The sequence below is a fragment of the Typopeltis vanoorti genome, chromosome 2 (genome assembly GCF_054136105.1).
Source record: "Typopeltis vanoorti isolate ZY-2024b chromosome 2, IOZ_Tvanoo_1.0, whole genome shotgun sequence".
NCBI lineage: Eukaryota > Metazoa > Arthropoda > Arachnida > Uropygi > Thelyphonidae > Typopeltis > Typopeltis vanoorti.
In genome coordinates, this window is record NC_143550.1 from 87,750,874 (window position 1) to 87,770,387 (window position 19,514).

The 19,514-nt window shown below is 31.8% G+C and overlaps 1 protein-coding gene across 4 annotated transcripts in view; it reads right to left on the reverse strand.

The window, feature by feature from the left end:
• Positions 1-1,564: 1,564 nt before the first annotated feature.
• Taz (tafazzin, phospholipid-lysophospholipid transacylase) overlaps positions 1,565-19,514 on the reverse strand; it is a 151,674-nt gene continuing 133,724 nt past the window's right edge. For 3 of the 4 annotated variants that reach the window (XM_090412275.1, XM_090412256.1, XM_090412282.1), the window contains one exon: positions 12,607-18,463. In XM_090412275.1, coding sequence (XP_090268401.1) covers positions 18,374-18,463 — 90 coding nt within the window. In that variant the 3' untranslated portion in view covers positions 12,607-18,373. Of the gene's footprint in view, positions 1,585-12,606; positions 18,464-19,514 lie in introns of those variants that run through there. The other variant, XM_090412264.1, reaches the window with a different exon arrangement.

Consider the following 19,514-nt stretch of genomic DNA (forward strand, 5'->3'; position numbering starts at 1 on the left):
AAACGAGGATATTAAGAAATAACCTGACATCGTCAGCATCCAGGAATGCGTCAGCAGAGCTAATCTCAGGTGGTATGGGCACTTAAACAGAATGGGCGAGGAAAGATTAACAAAAAGCAAGGAAAAAGACCCAGAGGAAGATCAAGATATAGGTGGATTGATACGGTACAAAGTGCCTTAGACGATAGAAATATAAGATCTGATAATGTTGGAATCTTGACAAGTAACAGACTGATTTGGAGGAAAATTGTAGATAGGAAGTTAGTAATGATGTAAATTTTTCATGTAGTACTATCATATCCTGTACACCCCTTGAGGGTACATGTCAGGAATTTGATGATGATGATGATGAACAAATAAGTTTTTTTTTTTTTTTGAATTATTGTAATTTAACTGACAATTGAGATGTACTATGTGACAGGCAAATGTCGGTCACTTCAAGGTGTACTTTGTGTTTTGAAGTGAGGGATGGTCCATCTTTTTCTAAGCTCTCTAGCCAATATCACCTACAGATCATCAAATCCAATCTTAATAAGGTTCTGCTTTCTACTCAACTCTCTGCACTTTCATGTACTATATGTTGAACCTCATATAAGGCATTAGCATAAAGAAATAAATAAAATTACAGTACAGCCATATTTTCTAAACTGAAATTTTATATAAAAATGTTACTTTATCAAAAAAATAAAAATATAGTAATCAAAAATTTATTTTATTGGTTGACTGCTGTATTTATAATATTACTATAATTCTGAAAAAGCAGGAATGAGAAAGTTGCAAATATATATATTACCAATATGATTGATTAATTTTATTCTGTGTTCATTAATTTTGTTGGGCTACAGTTTAACATTTTCTTGGACTATGAGAGAGAGATTCAATATAAAATATACACATGATGCATTTTTAGTAATGAAATTCATGGGTGCAAACACAAGCAAGCGTGTAGTGTACGGAGCACAATTCCAGTAAATTATAAAATATAATTTACTGAAAATTATAATTTGGAAATTATATGTTTAACATGCACCAATGACGATTTCATGTTCTGTTGATTATTTTATACCATTTCAGTTACTGTAGTCATTATCTCTCTTCCCTCTGCTCCCCTAATTTGTTATATATCGAAACTTCATTTCCATAGTTAAGTAGCTTATTTTAGGTTGCTTGGTTGAGTGGATAACATTTTTATGCTCCAGCCAACAATCCTAGTGGTCAGAATCCAACTATGGGCATGGATGTTTAATGAACATCTTTAAGTAGTAGATGATTTTCATTGGCAGTGTGAGATCTCTACCAAGCTTACTGAAGGCCTGACATGTCTTAAAAAAGTTGTATGCTTGGGCAAGATTCACATTAAAAAAATTATTTATCAGCTAGAGATTGTTGAAATACACAAATTTGTTGATTACGGAACATAATACACATCCTTTTCCCTCTCTCTCTCACATTAATTCTTATCAGGAAAAATGATTCACTATCCATCGTGCTCTTCAGGCATCTATGAAGATTACAGGATACACTTCTATTTATTAGAAACAATGCCTGCTGATTATCCCAGCTGGGATAAAACAAATTTGTGTTCTGTAAAAAACAACGAATTTTTTTTTTTTATAAAATTTGTTACAAAATCTTTAAACATTTTAAACACTATGCATCACTAATGGCTATGAAACAATTTGCGTTATTTACAAAAATACAAAGCAGGATAATAACTGCGTGCTTTCCGAAATGTACACAATTATAAACTCTAAAACTGAATTTTTTTTTTTTTTTTTTTTTTTTTTTAAATCAGAACACACACACAGTTCCATCATCTTGTATGTGAAGTTACCATTCTTGACTATGATCATACAAGAAATGAAATCAAGACATTATTCCTTGTACTGTAACATACTATTTGAACAAGCAAAAAAAAAAAAAAACTTTTCACATAATATAATGATAAATTTGTATATTTATTACATGTATTAACCAACCACCATACCGGCCATTATGGATCAAATACGCATCTTCATACGCTTCGTATCCATCATATATTTCAATGTAATATCAATAGTATTACAATTTTAATATGCACTTTGCATCTATGGAAATGTGGACGTATATATACGTCCTGGCCGGTAGCATGGTTAATACTACTGACTGCATATTATTAAAGGTCAACATATGCAAGAGTACTTACAATAATCATATACATTACATGAAGAATAAGCACTGCTATGAAAACAAGTTTAAAGGAAAAATACATTTGATTAATACAAAAAAAGTTTTCTGCAAACTGCAATTCAATCTTCTGACATCATGCAGTTGAATTTACAATGTTACCATATTACACACAAATTAAAAGATAATTTATATGTAAAATAATTAACAGATATTTGGAGAATTCTTATATGAAATAGAACTGGTTTTCCACTTTATATTCCAGTGTCATTTAATGTACTTAATGATTAATATCATGGAACATACCAAACACTGTGTAAGGTCAATAACACTAATGGACTATTTGTCAGTACTGGTATTTCAGAAGCATACATTTGAATTTGCATATACAGAGTAGTACGAATAACAAAATAAACATGTATTTCAAGAATTGATACAAATAAGCAGCCAATACCTACACTGAATATATGTTTGTGATATATATTTAATTGCTATGTAGGATAATGGGAGATAAATATTAAGCAATCAGTTGCAAGCATAAGAAGAAATTAATTATCATAGTGTAATATTACTAAAAGTAGAAAATTTTAGCAAAAAGATGACATAAAGTAACTTTTTACTGTTGATTTTATATATTTTGATGTATTTTTGTGATTTATTTTTGCAATACACTAAGTATACTGGTCATTAAGTATGATGGTTAAATTTATAAAATAGGATTTGTATTATTCTAGTGTTGTGAATTCCCCAAATAATTAAGCAAATTAGATGCCTGAAATAATTTAATTTCAAATTAAATTAGTGCTTGTAGTTCATCTTGTTCAACAACTGCACTCCATTATGAAAATAAATGAATAAATTAATTACTTAAATAAATAAAAAATAAAAACAAAAATTTGAAAAGATGGAGCAATCATGTCAGCAATTTTTTTTCTCTCAAATGTTTCTTCAACACATTCACACATGACTTGTGCATGTTTATAAGTATAAATGAGATGCAGCTCTGTGTGAAAGTATTAATACTGTTATAAAAATTTAATGTGATTAAACTTCTCTCCTAAGACCTGCCCTCATGTGGCATATGGATGTAGTTCTGAAACCTTCAATTTTTTGAATGTCTAGGTGGGAGATGAATTTCATCATGCAGTATGATCAATATCCTGGCTTGGAAAAATTCAACATCTGGTCTCTAGAGCAAGTGTTTGGATTATATACATACATACATATATACACCCACCCCACGAGTAAAGTGACACAAGTTCAATTCAAATACTTCCCACGTGAGTTCGCTAATGTCACTTTGGTCAACTCAAATAATGTTCTATAATGAACCAAGAACAGTGCCACATCTCAGTTGTGTCCCAACTGCTGTTATAGTTTTTTTTTTTTTTTGTGTGTGTGTTGTTGTTTAAAACTCCAGTGGAAGCAGAAAAGCATCATATTTTGGTTTATGACTTGTTCCTGTAACAGGTACATAAATTAATTACTTTTATTTTGTGAAATGTTACTTTTCTTGCTCTATAATATTGTACTTGTTTCATTTACATTTTTGAGTTACAAGTTTTCATGTTATTTTTGTTGCAGATGAAATGGGTTCATCTTTCTTGTGCTGCAAAAATCTTGCACTTGGCAATGGCAAATGTAAAAAATAAAGCAAGTAATGAGGTGCCAAAACAGCCTGTTGTGGATGCTGCAACTAATATGCAAAACACCAAAAGTAGTGAATTTAATGAAAACGTACCTACAAGTATAATTGATATAGTGGAGGAAAAACAATGCACCGCTTGTGGATGATGAAACTGAAATTCGAAACACCAAAGATAGTTGATCTGCAGTAAGGGGTAAGAAGAGAAAGAATAGAGTTGCAAAAAGGAAAAAAGAGATGGCAAAGTGGCTCAGAAATTTGGGAAAAGAATATGTATCTATGTCAAAATCTGGAAAAGTAATTCAAAAGGAGAAATGCTGCTGCTGTCATATACAAACAAATGCAAACTTTAGTGTTACAACAAATTTTCCAACGATCAGAGAAGAGACATTTTTGATAATTATTGGAAGCTCAGCAACTTAGAATGACAACATGCATTTATTGCTCGGAATATGGAAACCATACAATCAAAATAAAGATATATGCATGCACACACACACACACACACACACACACACAAAAACAGAAAATTGAATAATGCATTCTAGTTTCTGTAAGAAGAAAAAAGTGAGAGTTTGCAAATTATTTTTAATTTTTTTAAAAAAAAACATACTAGGAATTAACAATAGACCTATTAGAACTATTTTGCAGAAAAAAGAAGTTGGTTCTGTTCAATCAGAGAGAAGAGGAAAGCATATGACACATTTTACAGTAGATCCACAAATTAAAGAATAAATATACAGCAACACATTCTTTATCCCCTGTATGGAGAGCCACTACCTATGTACTAATACTTCTAGAGAATACATAGATGGAAGTAAGTCTGGCTGACTTCAGCAAGCACAAGCTGAAAAAAAAAAAGACATGATGTACTCATGTATTTTCAATGAGGAATTTAATATTTCCTTTTTTTCTCCTAAAAAAAAGATTTATGCAACCTGTGCGAAGCTTATAAAAATGCACCAGATGATGAAGACTTAAAGAAAAAGTACAAAGGAGAAAAAGTTGAGTCGTAAAGCTAAAGAACCAGATAAAAAACATGTTGATAAGAGTTTTGCTTCGTTCGATCTTCAAGCTGTCCTGCCCTGGTCTACAGGAAATTTATAGATTTTTTTACTACAAATCTAAGATAAATTGTTACAACTTTACAATTTGTGAAATTGGAAGTGAAAATGTAGATCGTTTCTTCTGTCATGAAGGCCACTGCAGCACAAACAAAATAGGCTCATGTTTATTGAAATATTTGGAAAAAAAACTACTCTGATTGATGATGACAAAAGTTACATTATACTCAGATAACTGCTGTGGGCAAAACAAAAATTGTTATATTATTGAAATGTGCTTATACACTGGAAGAATATTTATGATAAAAGCAATAAATCATACATTCTTATTCTGTGGGTACACTCGGAATGAGGGTGATGTACATTCAGTCATTAAGAAAGAGATAAAGAAATCCCTCAAAAGTGGCCTAATTGTTATTTCTCAGCAGTACTACTATTATACAAACAGCCAAAAAAATGGGGTTCTTCATACCAGGTAAACAAGTTGGCTTGTTCAGATTTCACAGACTTGAAGCACTTGAGCTGAATGATGAATACCAATTATGCTAAAGGTGTCCATGGAAACTCCATAAAACTGTCTGAGATGGAAGTGTTCAGGTTTGAAAAGTTGGAACTATTTATTTAAAAAAAAAAAACTCATGCATACTCAGAATTTGGAGAAATTGAGGTACAAAAGAGAGAAAACAATGCTAATCTTGCCCTGTAGGAAGCGTATTAAACAAAAATTATCCATAGACAGGAAAAAAAAACCCGGTGTTTAGAATTAATTCACTCAAAACACATTTCACAAAATTACAGCGGTCTTTGATGATGTTTATGAAGTGTTGTGTGTTTTTGATATAGGAAGGGGAATGACCTACCAACTCCTTGAGTGTTGCCGCTAATTTTTTGGCTAAGAGATATGTCGGGCTATCAATTCCTTCAACGATAGGTCTTAGTGGGGTGTTTTCTTTGTGAATTTTTGGTAGCCCGTAAATTCTAGGGGAGCGCGCGTAATGAGGGAACAGTTTTTTGACTGTATCTTTGGGCCATATGGTAATTGATTTAAGTAGTTTCTCTGTTTTGTTTTTTGTTCTGTTAGTTGGGTTGTAGTTAACTAATTTGTATGTGTTATTGTCAGAGACCAGCAGATTCATTTTTAGAAAGCCATCTAAAAGAATGTTTATTCCTGTCATTGTAAAAATAGAATTTAGCTTGATGTAAAAATTTATTTTTTTATTTTATTTTATTTTTATTTTATTTCTTTCCACCAGAGGTCACGCCAGTAGAATAACATGTGATCAAATCATTGTTTCTCTAGCTTACAGTTAATGATGTAACTCAGCTTGTCCTGTATATTTATGTACGCTCCAGATGATGATCTTGATGTGAAGATCGAAACATCAGGATAATAAAAAAAGTTTTTTTAACACGGTTGTAAATTCCATAAAATTTTTAAAAGGAAGTAACTTATTCTATTACCTTCAAAATTGTCATAAATCAAAAAATGAATAGACTGAAAATGGCACAAATCAAAATAGGGGTAGCTGTTAGGGATGTAACATAACACCATAACAAAATTAATATCTACATTACTTCTAGATAACTTGCAACAAGCAATTTTTGATTAGTTCTTAATTAACTTATGTTTATTACTGCCATAAATAATTAATTTTAAAATATGCAAATTTCTTTTCTCTCTCCTGAACAATTTCATAATTTTGACTTGTGTCACTTTTCTTGCATGGGTTCAATAAATAAACTCTCTTAGACCACCCACAGTTATGAATGCACTACAGGTTTATAACCTTTCGTGGGGAAAGGGGGAGATGGGTTATATATATATAAAGAACTTGTCAGTGAGATTGATATAAAATAGAGAAAATTGTCGATATATTAAATGCTGTGGCACTATGAGTTAGTCAATCCACTTTTGATAATGTATAATGAAATGTTGAAACTGAAAATGCTACTTTAAGTTAGATTTGCATTACTGGAATGACAGATAAGATAATGAAAAACCAAATTAAACTCATATACAGAATAAGCTTGAAAGGAAGCACTTATTAAACAAGATATGCAGCATCTTGTTTAATTTACTTGTTCCTATTGACGTCATGAAGACAAGATGAAGGTAACGCAAATAATGCAATTTATTTTGATTTCAATAAAATCAAAATAAATTTGACAGCATTCCATATAAAGAACATACTGATTAAAATGCACTAAAGAGACATTCGTGATTACCTGCTTAGATGGTAGAAAAAGCTTCTTTATATCAAATGAAAACAGACTATGAGATTAGGAGAGTGGACAAAAACGTTGGATTTATAATTTAATGTAGTATAAAAGTGAATGGAAAGGTTTTATAAAGCCTTAATAAATACAAGGATTTGAGTATTTTGGTTAATAGAGAATCAAACTCCAGGAATTATACTAGTGGGACAACTAGTAAAATTCAGATGCAAGTATAATTAAAAAAGACTTAAAAGGAGAAAATAAAAAGGTATTATACAATATGTTTCTTGTCACGGCCAATATTGGATTACAGCTGACAACTTCACTCACACAGATATTAAATGAATATTAAGAGAATCAAAGTAGTCAGAGGAATTCACTAAGTGCATATTAATAAATTTATAATTTATCATTATTATTAATAATGATAAATCCCAAATCCCAGAACACATCCCAACTCAACATCAAGGGAGTTCGAGATTGGTACTATCAACATAAGAAGCATCAATGGAAAACAAATGGAACTAGTAGAAAAACTGGATAAGTATCAGATCAACATAATAGGTGTAACTGAAACAAAGAAGGTACCAACAGGTGAGATCTTTCTAAGCAACAAATACAAAATGTTATATTCTGGAAAAAGCAATCAGGGAAAACAGAGAGGTAGCCATAGCATTCAACACTAAATATGAGGAAAATCTTCTTGATTGGCAAGCAATATCAAGTAGAGTGATGTGGGAAAACATCAGAATGGGGAACTGGGCAATGAGACTTATTTGTGCTTAGGGACAGAAGACTGCCAAGAAGAAATGGAGGAATTTTTTGAGGCATTAGGGAAGGCAGCTGGCTCAATGAAAAAAGAAAAGTTGGTCCTTGTTGGAGATCTAAATTACAGAGTAGGAAATGATTACCAGACATAGAAATGTTTTGGGAAAATTTGGAGAAAAGCACAAAGCTAAAAGGGAGTTCGAGATTTCACTAAAAGAAACAAATTGCTAAATGATTTCTGTTCAGGACATGGATTAGTTATTATTAACACCATATTCCAACATAAAGATATGCACAAATTCACATGGAGAGAAGATGCAAGAAATAAGAAAAGTCTCACTGACTATGTTATTGTTGATAGCGATGTTTTCCTACTAGTTCAGAGCACAAGAGTATACAGAGGATTTGAAATAGGAAGTGATCACTATTTCAGGATAAAACTGAATTTCATATTAAAAATAAGAGTCTGTAAGAAAGTTTTAAAATGAATCAAAGTTGAGCAGCTTTCAGAGGTGAACTGCGGATTCAGATACACAAACATCATTGAACAAAAAAATGGAAGAGTTTGAAAACAAGAAACAAACCTTGCAGATTCACTGGCAAATCTTGAAGAAAACACTGAATGATTCAGAGAGGCATGTGTGAGGGTAACCTGCAAGGAGAGAAAAATCTGAACTCCATGGTGGACTCAAGAAGTTTAAGAAGAAGTAAAGGAAAAGAAGATAGCATATTGAAAGTTCCTGTCAAGTTAGCTTGTGCTCTTAGAGAATACACAGGAAAATGTAACAAAGCAAAGCACCGTGTAACTAGCACTGTGTAAACAAAAATTATGGAAAGACTTTGGTATGAACATAGAAAATATTCTATAGGTTATGGAAAAAGTTTACAAATGGAGGAAAACATGTTGTAAAGGGAATCAGAGATGATGAAGATGACATGAAAACTGAAGATAAAGATATTTTAGATGGCTGAAGTAACTACTTTGAAAAATGCTAAATGAAACAAGCACTGTCAGCATGATGGTGGAAAACACCAAACAGGAATACATATCCATACTTGAAATGAAAAAGTTATCAAAAACCTGAAATGTGGAAAGGTAGCTGGAACAGATGAAATTCGCCAGGAATGCTCAAATATTATTATTAAGAGAGACCTTCAATGAATCAGGGACTTATTGAGGGAGGTGGTGCAGAAATCAATTATGACTGAAGAACCATTATAACTATGTTGAAAGTTTATTTTCCACTTGGTTAGAGTATAATAAATTTAGTTTAATCCTTTATCCAAGTGTGAGCAAACAAAGTTTGCGCCTGAAAGTATCTTCAGGACTGGGTTAAGGTGGTACAACACCAGGGCAACTCGTTGCAAAGGTGGAGCAAGCTACCAACACTCCTATCTCAGTATCTCCTATAATGCAAAACACATCTCCTTGCGGATATGTCTAATGTTATGCATTAAGGGAAGGGCCACTACCCAGACCGGTTTCGACCTTTATTGAGGTCTCTTCAGTGGGAGCCAGGCCCAAGTCGAGATATCAGGCAGACGCATTAGCAGGTCATCTCCACCTATAGGAATTGCCAATTGGTGTGCCACCCTTTTTTAATAAATTACTCTGGATTTAGAGAAAGATGTTGAAAGTTTATTTTCCACTTGGTTAGAGTATAATAAATTTAGTTTAATCCTTTATCCAAGTGTGAGCAAACAAAGTTTGCGCCTGAAAGTATCTTCAGGACTGGGTTAAGGTGGTACAACACCAGGGCAACTCGTTGCAAAGGTGGAGAAAGCTACCAACACTCCTATCTCAGTATCTCCTATAATGCAAAACACATCTCCTTGCGGATAACTAAATTTATTATACATTATAACTAATGGAAATTACATTATAACATTCATTCAATAACTCTGCAAACAAACATGACAAAAAGCAACCCAAGTTAATTTACTATTTAGGAATAGTTATAACATCAATGCAACTTCCTCTTGATGAATTCTGTGAATAAGTGTAGTGCAAATTTTTCCCAGAATTTATACATGACTTAACAGGATTAGAATGTGGAGAAAATTGTTGAAGATGTTAGCAGGTTAGTGCAAGAGGCAGGATTGGAAAAGTTTCTAAATGAAGATGATAGAGCTGTTAAACAGACATGGACAGCAGCTTTCCAATGAAGACCTGGCTAAAGAACTAAGCCAAAAGTGAAAGCATATCCATTGGCATTTATTATGAGATTCTCAAAGAAAGAAAATCTTGTTAACACTGCATGCTCAACCAGAGACTACACCAGAGAAGTAAAATCTCTGCATTACGCCACTTCCAAAAAAGGGGCCTTATAGTGAATACAAAAACTTTGGGGGGTTTGAACATATCAAAGTAAATGTATAGTACAAAATTTAACTTTTTTTTTAAAATTAAATTCAGTTTGGTTATTTTATAATGTACTGTATTGCATGTAGCTGATTTAATTTATAAAAAATGCTGTTTTTATATTCATAGCATTCATTTCAGAGCTTTAAATATTGACACAAGTAATATTATATAACTTATATGAATTTTAAGAGAGAGAGATGTGGATTGTAACTTGTTGATTCCCATTGACTGACATTATATAATTAGGTTCATTTTACAGTTTTTTTTTTTCTTTTTGCAACAATTCCTTCAAGAATGAAACCCCCATCATATAGCTACCTGTACTTGGTTATTTTTTTATGCTGCTTTCATTTACACCAGTACTGCCAGGTATCCAACCTTGGTATAAACTAAAGCTTTCATATAATAATGTAAATTTCATTATGAAGTACTATCATAACACCTTGAATGCTCCCTGGTGGTAAATATCATTAATTGGAAAGTTCATGTTTATCCTGCTCTGATGAACCCAGTTAAAATTACAGCAATATATAAACATATATAAACACAATGTGCAATCACCACATCGGCTTGCATCTATCTCAGGATTTTGCTCAAGCCCTGAGATGGATTTTTTTTTTTTTTAATATAGTTCCCACCCGCGAAAGGTTGTTCACAAACTTATAGTACATTTTGTACTGTGGGTGGTCTTAGGATATTTTTTTCCTCATATTTTTATGAGGAAAAAAAATTTATATATATTTTTTGTATTTTTAATTTATTTTTTTACACAGTCCAGAAACCCTGCTCTAGAGATCAAACATGGAACTTTTTCAAGCCAATAAGCAGGACAGTGGTCTCACACCAGATGTGACATTTATCTCCCACCTGAAGACATTCACAAACATCCATGCTTTTGGCAGGATTCAAACCTGCAACCTATTAGTTGGAGAGTAGGTAAACTAACCACTCAGTCAACTAGGTTATTTGGAGTGGTACTGACAAAGAATTTAAATTATGTCTAAACATAAGGCTGAAAAAAAATAATAATAATAAAATGGAAACTGTTTCCTTTTCTTCAAAATTACCAGACTACAGATACTGTCAACCTCAGTTATATTAGACTGAATGAGGTGCGATAAATCCCAGGTAAGGTGAGACTATATTTTACACTTATTATTGGACCTCTAATGCTTATTTTACAGGATCAATAAATGTCATTATATATTTATTTATAATTTCTTTATAGCTTATTTATAATTTCTTTCTCCCAATATTTTCTTGATATCTTAGTGTTATGTAATAAAAAAAAAAAAAAGAAGCAAGGTGAGTGAGTTATATAAAGTGCCAAATGGTTTTGTAAACTTTGCAAATGCACAATTTTGATAGAATAAACAGCCAGAGTTAATTTACTATTAGGAATAATGCAAAAATCTATTATAACTGAAGATCCATTCCATAATAACTATAGTAGTAGTTGCAACACATACAGAAAAATGGTTGGAGAATGAGAATAATTTGTTACATTTGAGGTTCACCGAATATAAATTATGCATGCTTACTTAATTTTGTTTTTAAATTTTCAATGTAATTAGCTTTGGTTGTTTATTCTATCAAAATAACAATGGAAAATTTTTTGTGTTTTATATGGTCCATAGCATTAAACATTAAGAAACAATAAGATTAATTACTTGCTAACTCTTATGAATGAACTAATGTGGCTAACTACAGGTATATCTCAAGAGCACTTAAAATAGTTCTTTTTCAGAGATAAATATCTCACATGGTAGTAATAAGCTTTTTTTTTTCCCCCAATTGTGCCATAACTAAGAATATAGGTGAATATCTTCCTGTTCACATGCCAATATATTGCAGGTAAGATGAACCACCACCCAGTATGTTTGCATTATGTCTCACCTTTTAACTTTTATACTAATAGAATTCAATCATTTTAATGAATGAAATAGTAATACTACACAATAGCTCACTAAAAAGGAAGAATCTCTTTATGAAGAGCATGCAAAGTATAAATATGGTAATAATGTTTGACAATTTGCATAAGTCACTTTCATATTAAATGAAAGGAAAAACTGGAAAAAAAAATCAGAAAATGTCTCTGCTGAACTCCTGATATAAACAGAAATCCTACTAGACAGAATGTCAAAAAAGATGTCACACAGTTAAAGTGTTACAATATCAAAATATACCCAAAATTTTAATGAATCTTGTATGCCTAAGAAATGCATAGTTAAGTGAATAAAACTAACAATATGCAAAAGTGAATTTATTTTGAACAATCCCCTTTTCTGCTGCAGTTGAATTTGAAATTGTTCTTATGCTAATTTTCTAATACAGGGAACCTACATACCAATTCAATAATTAAATAAAAAGAAGACTTTAAATCATATGATATGTTTGGAGTTTATTTATTTTTTGCTATTGTGATCATCATAATCAAAGCAAAATGATTAAAGACAACATCTCAGTGTATTATGCATACACAAGGTAAAATATATATAATTCATTGCTTTATAACAAAATTCCAATTAACCTTGCATAATCAAGTGAAGATAAATCTAAAGTGTAAAACTGTCTCCAATACAGTATATTTAAGGCTAACTTAAGAATCACAATAAAAAGTGATACTAAATTTAAATCATGTATAAATAACACAAAAGAATAAATTAAAACTAATGAATATTATAAGCAAAATTAATCATACAAAAATCCATAATTTATCTCAAATATTGACATTTTCCATTTAAGGTTGATGAAGCTGTTTTAATAAGGCAACATGATACATCAATGTAGTTGCATGTAATAATATTTTAAATGACATTTTTTTTTCTATCTTTAAAAATATCCGCTATTTCATTAAGTTAATATTAACCCTTTAACTGCTACAGTTGAGTTAACTCGAGCGCAGAAAAAAATGACGACCTTGCTACGATCGAGTTAACTCAATCAATGAAAAATCAATTTAACTTGATTTTTCATCGCGCCTACAGACAAATCAGCCCTTCAGAACACATGTAATTTACAGACAAAAAATACTAGTTGTGGTGGAGGGCGGTAGATGGGTTAATGTGGATGATTGGTAGTAGAGGTTCGGGTGGAAACTGAGAGTTGTACAGTAAGTGTCCTTCCGCGATGAGTCTCCGGACTCCTTGGAGGTGTCACGAATAATAATAATATGCAGCATGATGCATAAACCACATGACTGCAGGATTTCCGTGATGTCACAATACGGTGTCTACCAGTAAATATCCACGTTATCTTACTGATGATCAAATTGATGAATTGTTAACAATAAATGAGTCAGGAGAAGAATTGTCTGAGTTAAGTGAATTGTGTACTTCAGATGAAGAAGATCCTAGTGATTCTAAATAAATTAATGTGTGTAATTTGCTTAATCAAGTGCACATCCCTTGATTATGCAAATTTTATAAACCACTATTATTGCCATTTTTGTGAGTGAACAAGTGTATCAAGAATGTATGATGCTGTCCGGACTTCTTACTTCAGTAAGAATTTTAATTGATTTTATTTATAAATTTTTTGCAAATTAATTCAGCGCATGGGACAATGTCAGTAGAATATAAAATCAGCAGTTAAAGGGTTAATAACTGTTTATAGATATCAGATAAGCAGTTAAACAGTGTTTATTCATTGTATGTTTTCATTTCAAACCACAAAATGAATTTTTATCAGCACAAGTTTTTAATTAAATTTGTGACATAGTAACAATCATTAGAAACACATAATTTTATTGTTGCAATTATTTCAGATTGAAATTAACAGGTCATCAGCAAAATTGCAAGGTGAAGCTAAAATGGGCCTTTGGTCTAAAGAGAAAAAGCCCTGACAATCCTAATGTAGAGGACAAGAAGAGTACTGTGCCTCTGCTTTCAAGATTTTATATATTGGATTTGTTGTGTTCTTTTTCATTTTCGCAGCAGCAGATAACAGGCACTGATTACTCTTCTTGCTTCCCCCCCCTTTCTTCGTCTTTTCTTTTCTTTTTTTTGTAACACCATGTCATTCAAATTATTTTATGTAATTTAATTATTTTATAGTATTTCAAAGTTAATTAATTTAATTAACCGTAATTGCATTTTGTTCTGTAATCACCCATATGGTGACACTCTGGCACATTGCTCAACTCTGCAAAAAGGAATAACATTCCTTGTTCTAGCATCACCTTGTAATTATATACAATATAAAAAAGAACATAACAAATCCAATATTATGCTGATACACTGATGATGGCTTGTTAATTTCTGGCTGAAATATTTGTAACAATAAAATTATTATTCATTAGTCTTGTGTTTCTAATTTATCTTATCAATACAATCATTAGGCCCAGGGCCCATTCTTGATTGATGCAACAGTTCAAAAGAAACTACATAAATCAAGAAATTTCATTTCAATAGGAAATTTCTATTGCCTCTTCATTTCAATAAGAAATGAAGAAAAATGAAAGGTTGCATGCATGTATGGATTAAGCCAACCCAACTATAAGAATGTGTTGCTTAGACTGTCACTTTAAAAGTTAGTTGATGTAGATTTATAGTTTTGGTAAACAAAAAGTAAAAACAAAGACAACAAGGAAGTTATATGCATATTTTTAGTCAAATTAGTATTCTACTATATGATCTAGTTTCTTATCTTCATATAATGACATACACTGTAGAAACTTCAAAGCAAAAGGTTTGACAATCTTAAGATAGATCTTAAGATAAGAAATTCAACTTTTGTTGAATTTTAACAATTGCATTCATTGATTTTAATGAGGGAATTAGGGAGGGGTTCTTAAACATATGATCTAGTTTCTTATCTTCATATAATGACATACACTGTAGAAACTTCAAAGCAAAAGGTTTGACAATCTTAAGATAGAAAGCAAGAACACTGTACTTCAGCTTTTAAGATTTTGCATATTGAATTTCTTTTATTTTTCATTTTCTCAGCGGCAGATAATAGGCAATGATATTCTTCTTGCTTCCGAATAATTTTGAAGCTCCATTTTGTTAGGACATCATTATCATCTAGTGATGATAGTCCACTTTTGTTGAATTTTAACAATTGCATTCATTGATTTTAATGAGGGAATTAGGGAGGGGTTCTTAAACATACCATTCATGCAGAATCTAATTATAACATTCCCAGCAACTATTGTGATATCTATAATATGCTTTGATATAAAGGACTTCCAAGAAATCTGTACACCAGGTTTATCCTTGCTGTCAGTTTGCTGATGAGCAAGTTTATAACGATCCCTTTTTTGGCTAGAGCACAAGTATATGAGCAACTGTTTCGTGACAAGTCTCCCAAGAACTCTTGGTACTTTACATGGTACATTACATCAGTTTGAGTATATAAGTATGTGCTGTAGTTTTTCTCAAAGAGGGCAGTTATTTATTCTATCCTTTGAAGCCTTAAACCTGGTTACTTAGTCTTAGATATCTAGATATAGAATGATTTTTCTTCCACAAAAGATATACTTAGTTTCACACCTAGTTCATGAGGAACAGTGGCTACTGCAATTTGATTTGTACTTCTTTTCTTAATGTGAACTTGAGTTTATATTGACTTCCTTAGTTGAAAATTTTTCCTCAGCATAATTCACCTTGGAAGTTTTTATACACTTGTAGGGCCTTCTAAAGTAGTTGACTCCTCTCCTGGTTGATTATGAGCTTGATTGGCCAAGTAGTTAGCATATCCAAATCCCACTAAGAGCATATTTATTTGTAATTGTCTTTCATCCTCATACATTCATACAAATATAAATATATATGTGTATATGCTTTCCCAACATGGAGTCGATCACCATGGGAGAAGTAGACCCAACCTTCCTGCAATGGGAGAGGCCTTCACCTAGCAGTAGAGAAGATACAGGCTGAATATCATCAGTTGACTACTGAACCTAATTCCATCCGTTACTGAGCATGCTGACAGTATCTTTTCTATAATACACATCACAGAGGGACAGGAATGACTTAGATTTATAGAAGTCATATTACCATAAAAATTTAATTGCAATTTTTCACTGGAACTGGTAGTGTATACTACATTCAAGTTGTTTGGAATTAAGGCTGAAGCAACTAAGGATACACAGAGTGTATATTGTCTGTTAATTGCATGAATTTGTCTGACCCGTTTCATGCATTACCACCTATACATTTTTTTATTCATCACATGTGATTTTACTCCACATAACCTCCAATTTGCAAAAAATTTCACCATCCATACATACCTTTAAATTCAATGAATGGCAGTTTTTATGTGTTAACCCCATTTTGTTTTCTAGATTTATTTTATTTTATAGGCTATTAGATAATGCAAGTAATGAATTATGAACTGACATAACAAAAATGGAAATTTATGTGTATCTTAATAATAAATGTGGATGCTGAATGAGATAATTAAAATAAAATTTAAAGAATTTTCTGTAGCATGTGCAGGATAACAACACAAACTAATCAGTAAAGTATTATAATAAATATCAACAGCATTAAAAAAAAAAAAAGACAATTGGTTTATCATAAATCACCAAGTTTAACAAGTACATAGATAACACAAGGTAGAAGAGTAACAAGCAAAAGGCAAAAAACAAAGCATGCTAGAAACCTCTTCTCTCTAATCTAATGCAGCAGGTGAAGCACAACTCATACCATGGCATTTTTAATGCCAGGCAGTTCTCTACAATACTGTTTGGTACTGACTGCATAACCACATTGAAAACTAAGAATATAAATGAAGAAGAGATATATTCTTTGACTGCTTAATACTGTGACAACTAAAGTAATGATGCAGAGCTACTGGAATAGTATATTTCAACATTAAATTTATGTCGAAATATAGTATTTCAACAGTGACATCTGAAATGCCTTAATTGCATATAATGAGATTACTGAAAATTAACAATGCAACACAAAAGTATGCTTATCTGGATGTAAAAGATTCTGTTGGTTATTTGCCTTATTATTATGAAAGAGAATATACTTTGTGAAGGTTAAATACTTACTGTTCTGCCTATCACATCAATCATTTTACCAAAAATAATCTAATATTACTGGTTTCACACTGCAACAGGTTACAATTCATTCAAAAATAATAATAATAATCTCAGATGCAAATGCTGAAAGTCTTCAAATCATAAATTGCAACACATTCTGAAAGTTCATTCCCAAGTTGTTTATAATTCAATTTCGTACTGGCCCAACTTATTTTTTGCTTGCAAACAGGTTTCTGAGCACAAAATTAACTATAAGCTTTAAGCAATGTGTAGCTACTGATTTGGGTGATTTGTGTATGCATGGAATTTCAACTTAGTCCACCCTCACTATAACAAACTTAGGGACACAAGAGCCGTTTTGTTATGGACAGTTTCCTATATGAATTTCCTTTCACTGTAACATAATTTGCTACAGTGAGAGTTAACTATCATTTGAAAACAATTAAATAACAGACAATTAAAGAAATCATCTACTTTCCAATAAAGACAATACAGCATGGGAAACTATCATGCTTGTTTACAGTTGCTGCATTTAAGTCTCTGCAATGCTGTTGAGAAATTTGTTAAGGCTATGTGTTTTTTTTTTGCTTCTGAAAAGCTAACCTAAACTCAGTGTTTCTGATATTATAAGTTTACTATTAGTTTGGGATTAAAGATGGTCATATGTGCATAATTAATATTAATACACTAATTACATGTAACTAACATATGACCTTAATATGCAATGATTGATATCTTAATTTTTGATGATGACTCAAATGTATATAAATTTTCTTATATAACAAATATTTTGTGTCTAAGTTTGATACTTTGCTGAAGTTCAATTATGCCACTCAATGTTTTGGGAAATTGGTATATTAACTTCTTTCTATATGCTATATCATTAGATTTAGAGTGACAAAAACTATACGGCAGACAAACATATGAACTTACAATGCACAGAGATCTAGCATTATCTTCAAAAGGATTCAAAAGCAATGTGGTTAACCTTCAATATCTGATAGTCTGCAAAAATGTCTAAACAAAATATGGCACTTGAATATTCAGCCAATTATTTAGCCAGTTATGTGTGCAATTTATGCCAACAGTGAAGACAATTTAAGTAGATATTTTATATTTGAAAAGTAACAAACTTTTTTTTCTTTTTATTCTTAACTTGAAACATGTAGTAGTTCTGCTTCGGTTTTCAATTTGTACAGTTCTTCTTGAATAACATCTGTGATTGCTTTCCTTTGTTCAACCTAAAATTAAAAAATTAGCATATTCTATTCACATCATACAAAAAAACAAACATGCTGTTCATCCATTCCATTCAGTAAATGCCACAATACATCTAGAAATTAGCTTATTAGCTTAAAAATAAAGTAATTCTACACAATAAATAAAAGACTAAGAATTACTGAGACATTTTATTTCTGTGGAAAATTTCAATGCTTGGTAGTTGGTTGGTTTGTGGCTCAAAAGCAGCAGAGATCATAATGCACAATGACAAATGTGTTTTCAGCAGTACACAAGGTAATAAAAAAAAAACAAATATCTAAAGTAAACCTCACAGTGTCTCCACCTTGTCATGGTGGTGTGGGTGGGGGATTTTGTGCATTCTTATGATCCTCTGAGGCTATACTGGCAATAGCATTACTACCAGCAGAGTCTCCTAAGTCACAGGAAAGGGAGTGAGACAAAGAAAGTCACCCTGGTCCTCCAGGTTAGAGGAATGAGATTGGAGCCAACAACCCAGCTCATAAAAAATCAACTAGTCGTGTAACAAGTAATCTTCACTGGACTACTTAAATGGATATGGACCCAAGCCTTGGAATAATGGTTTTTGAATAGGTTCATGGAATGTGAGAAGCTTACATAGCATCAGAGCATTTCAACTTACACATAAGTTGAAATGCTCTGAATCGAGATGGAAGGGTATGATATGTTTCGTGAGGATAGAAAGGGTAAAAAGGGAGGGGGAGTGCTATTGATGATCGAGAAAGAGTTATGTCCATACAAGGTAGAGATGCAAGAGGGAAATAGGGCCAGTGGTTTTGAGGCAGTATGGTGTGAGATAGAGGTGAATAGAATCAAATACTTGGTGGGATGTGTTATAGACCTGGTAATGTGGATGGTGGTGATGATAGTGAAATGTATAGTCAAATAAGCCAAGCAAATAAGAAAAGGGTGATCATTATGGGTGATTTTAATTATGCAATATAGACTGGAATGAAGAGATAGCAACTGGAAGTAAAGAAAATGAGTTTCTTGAGTTTTTGAGGTATAAATACCTCAGACAGTATATAATAG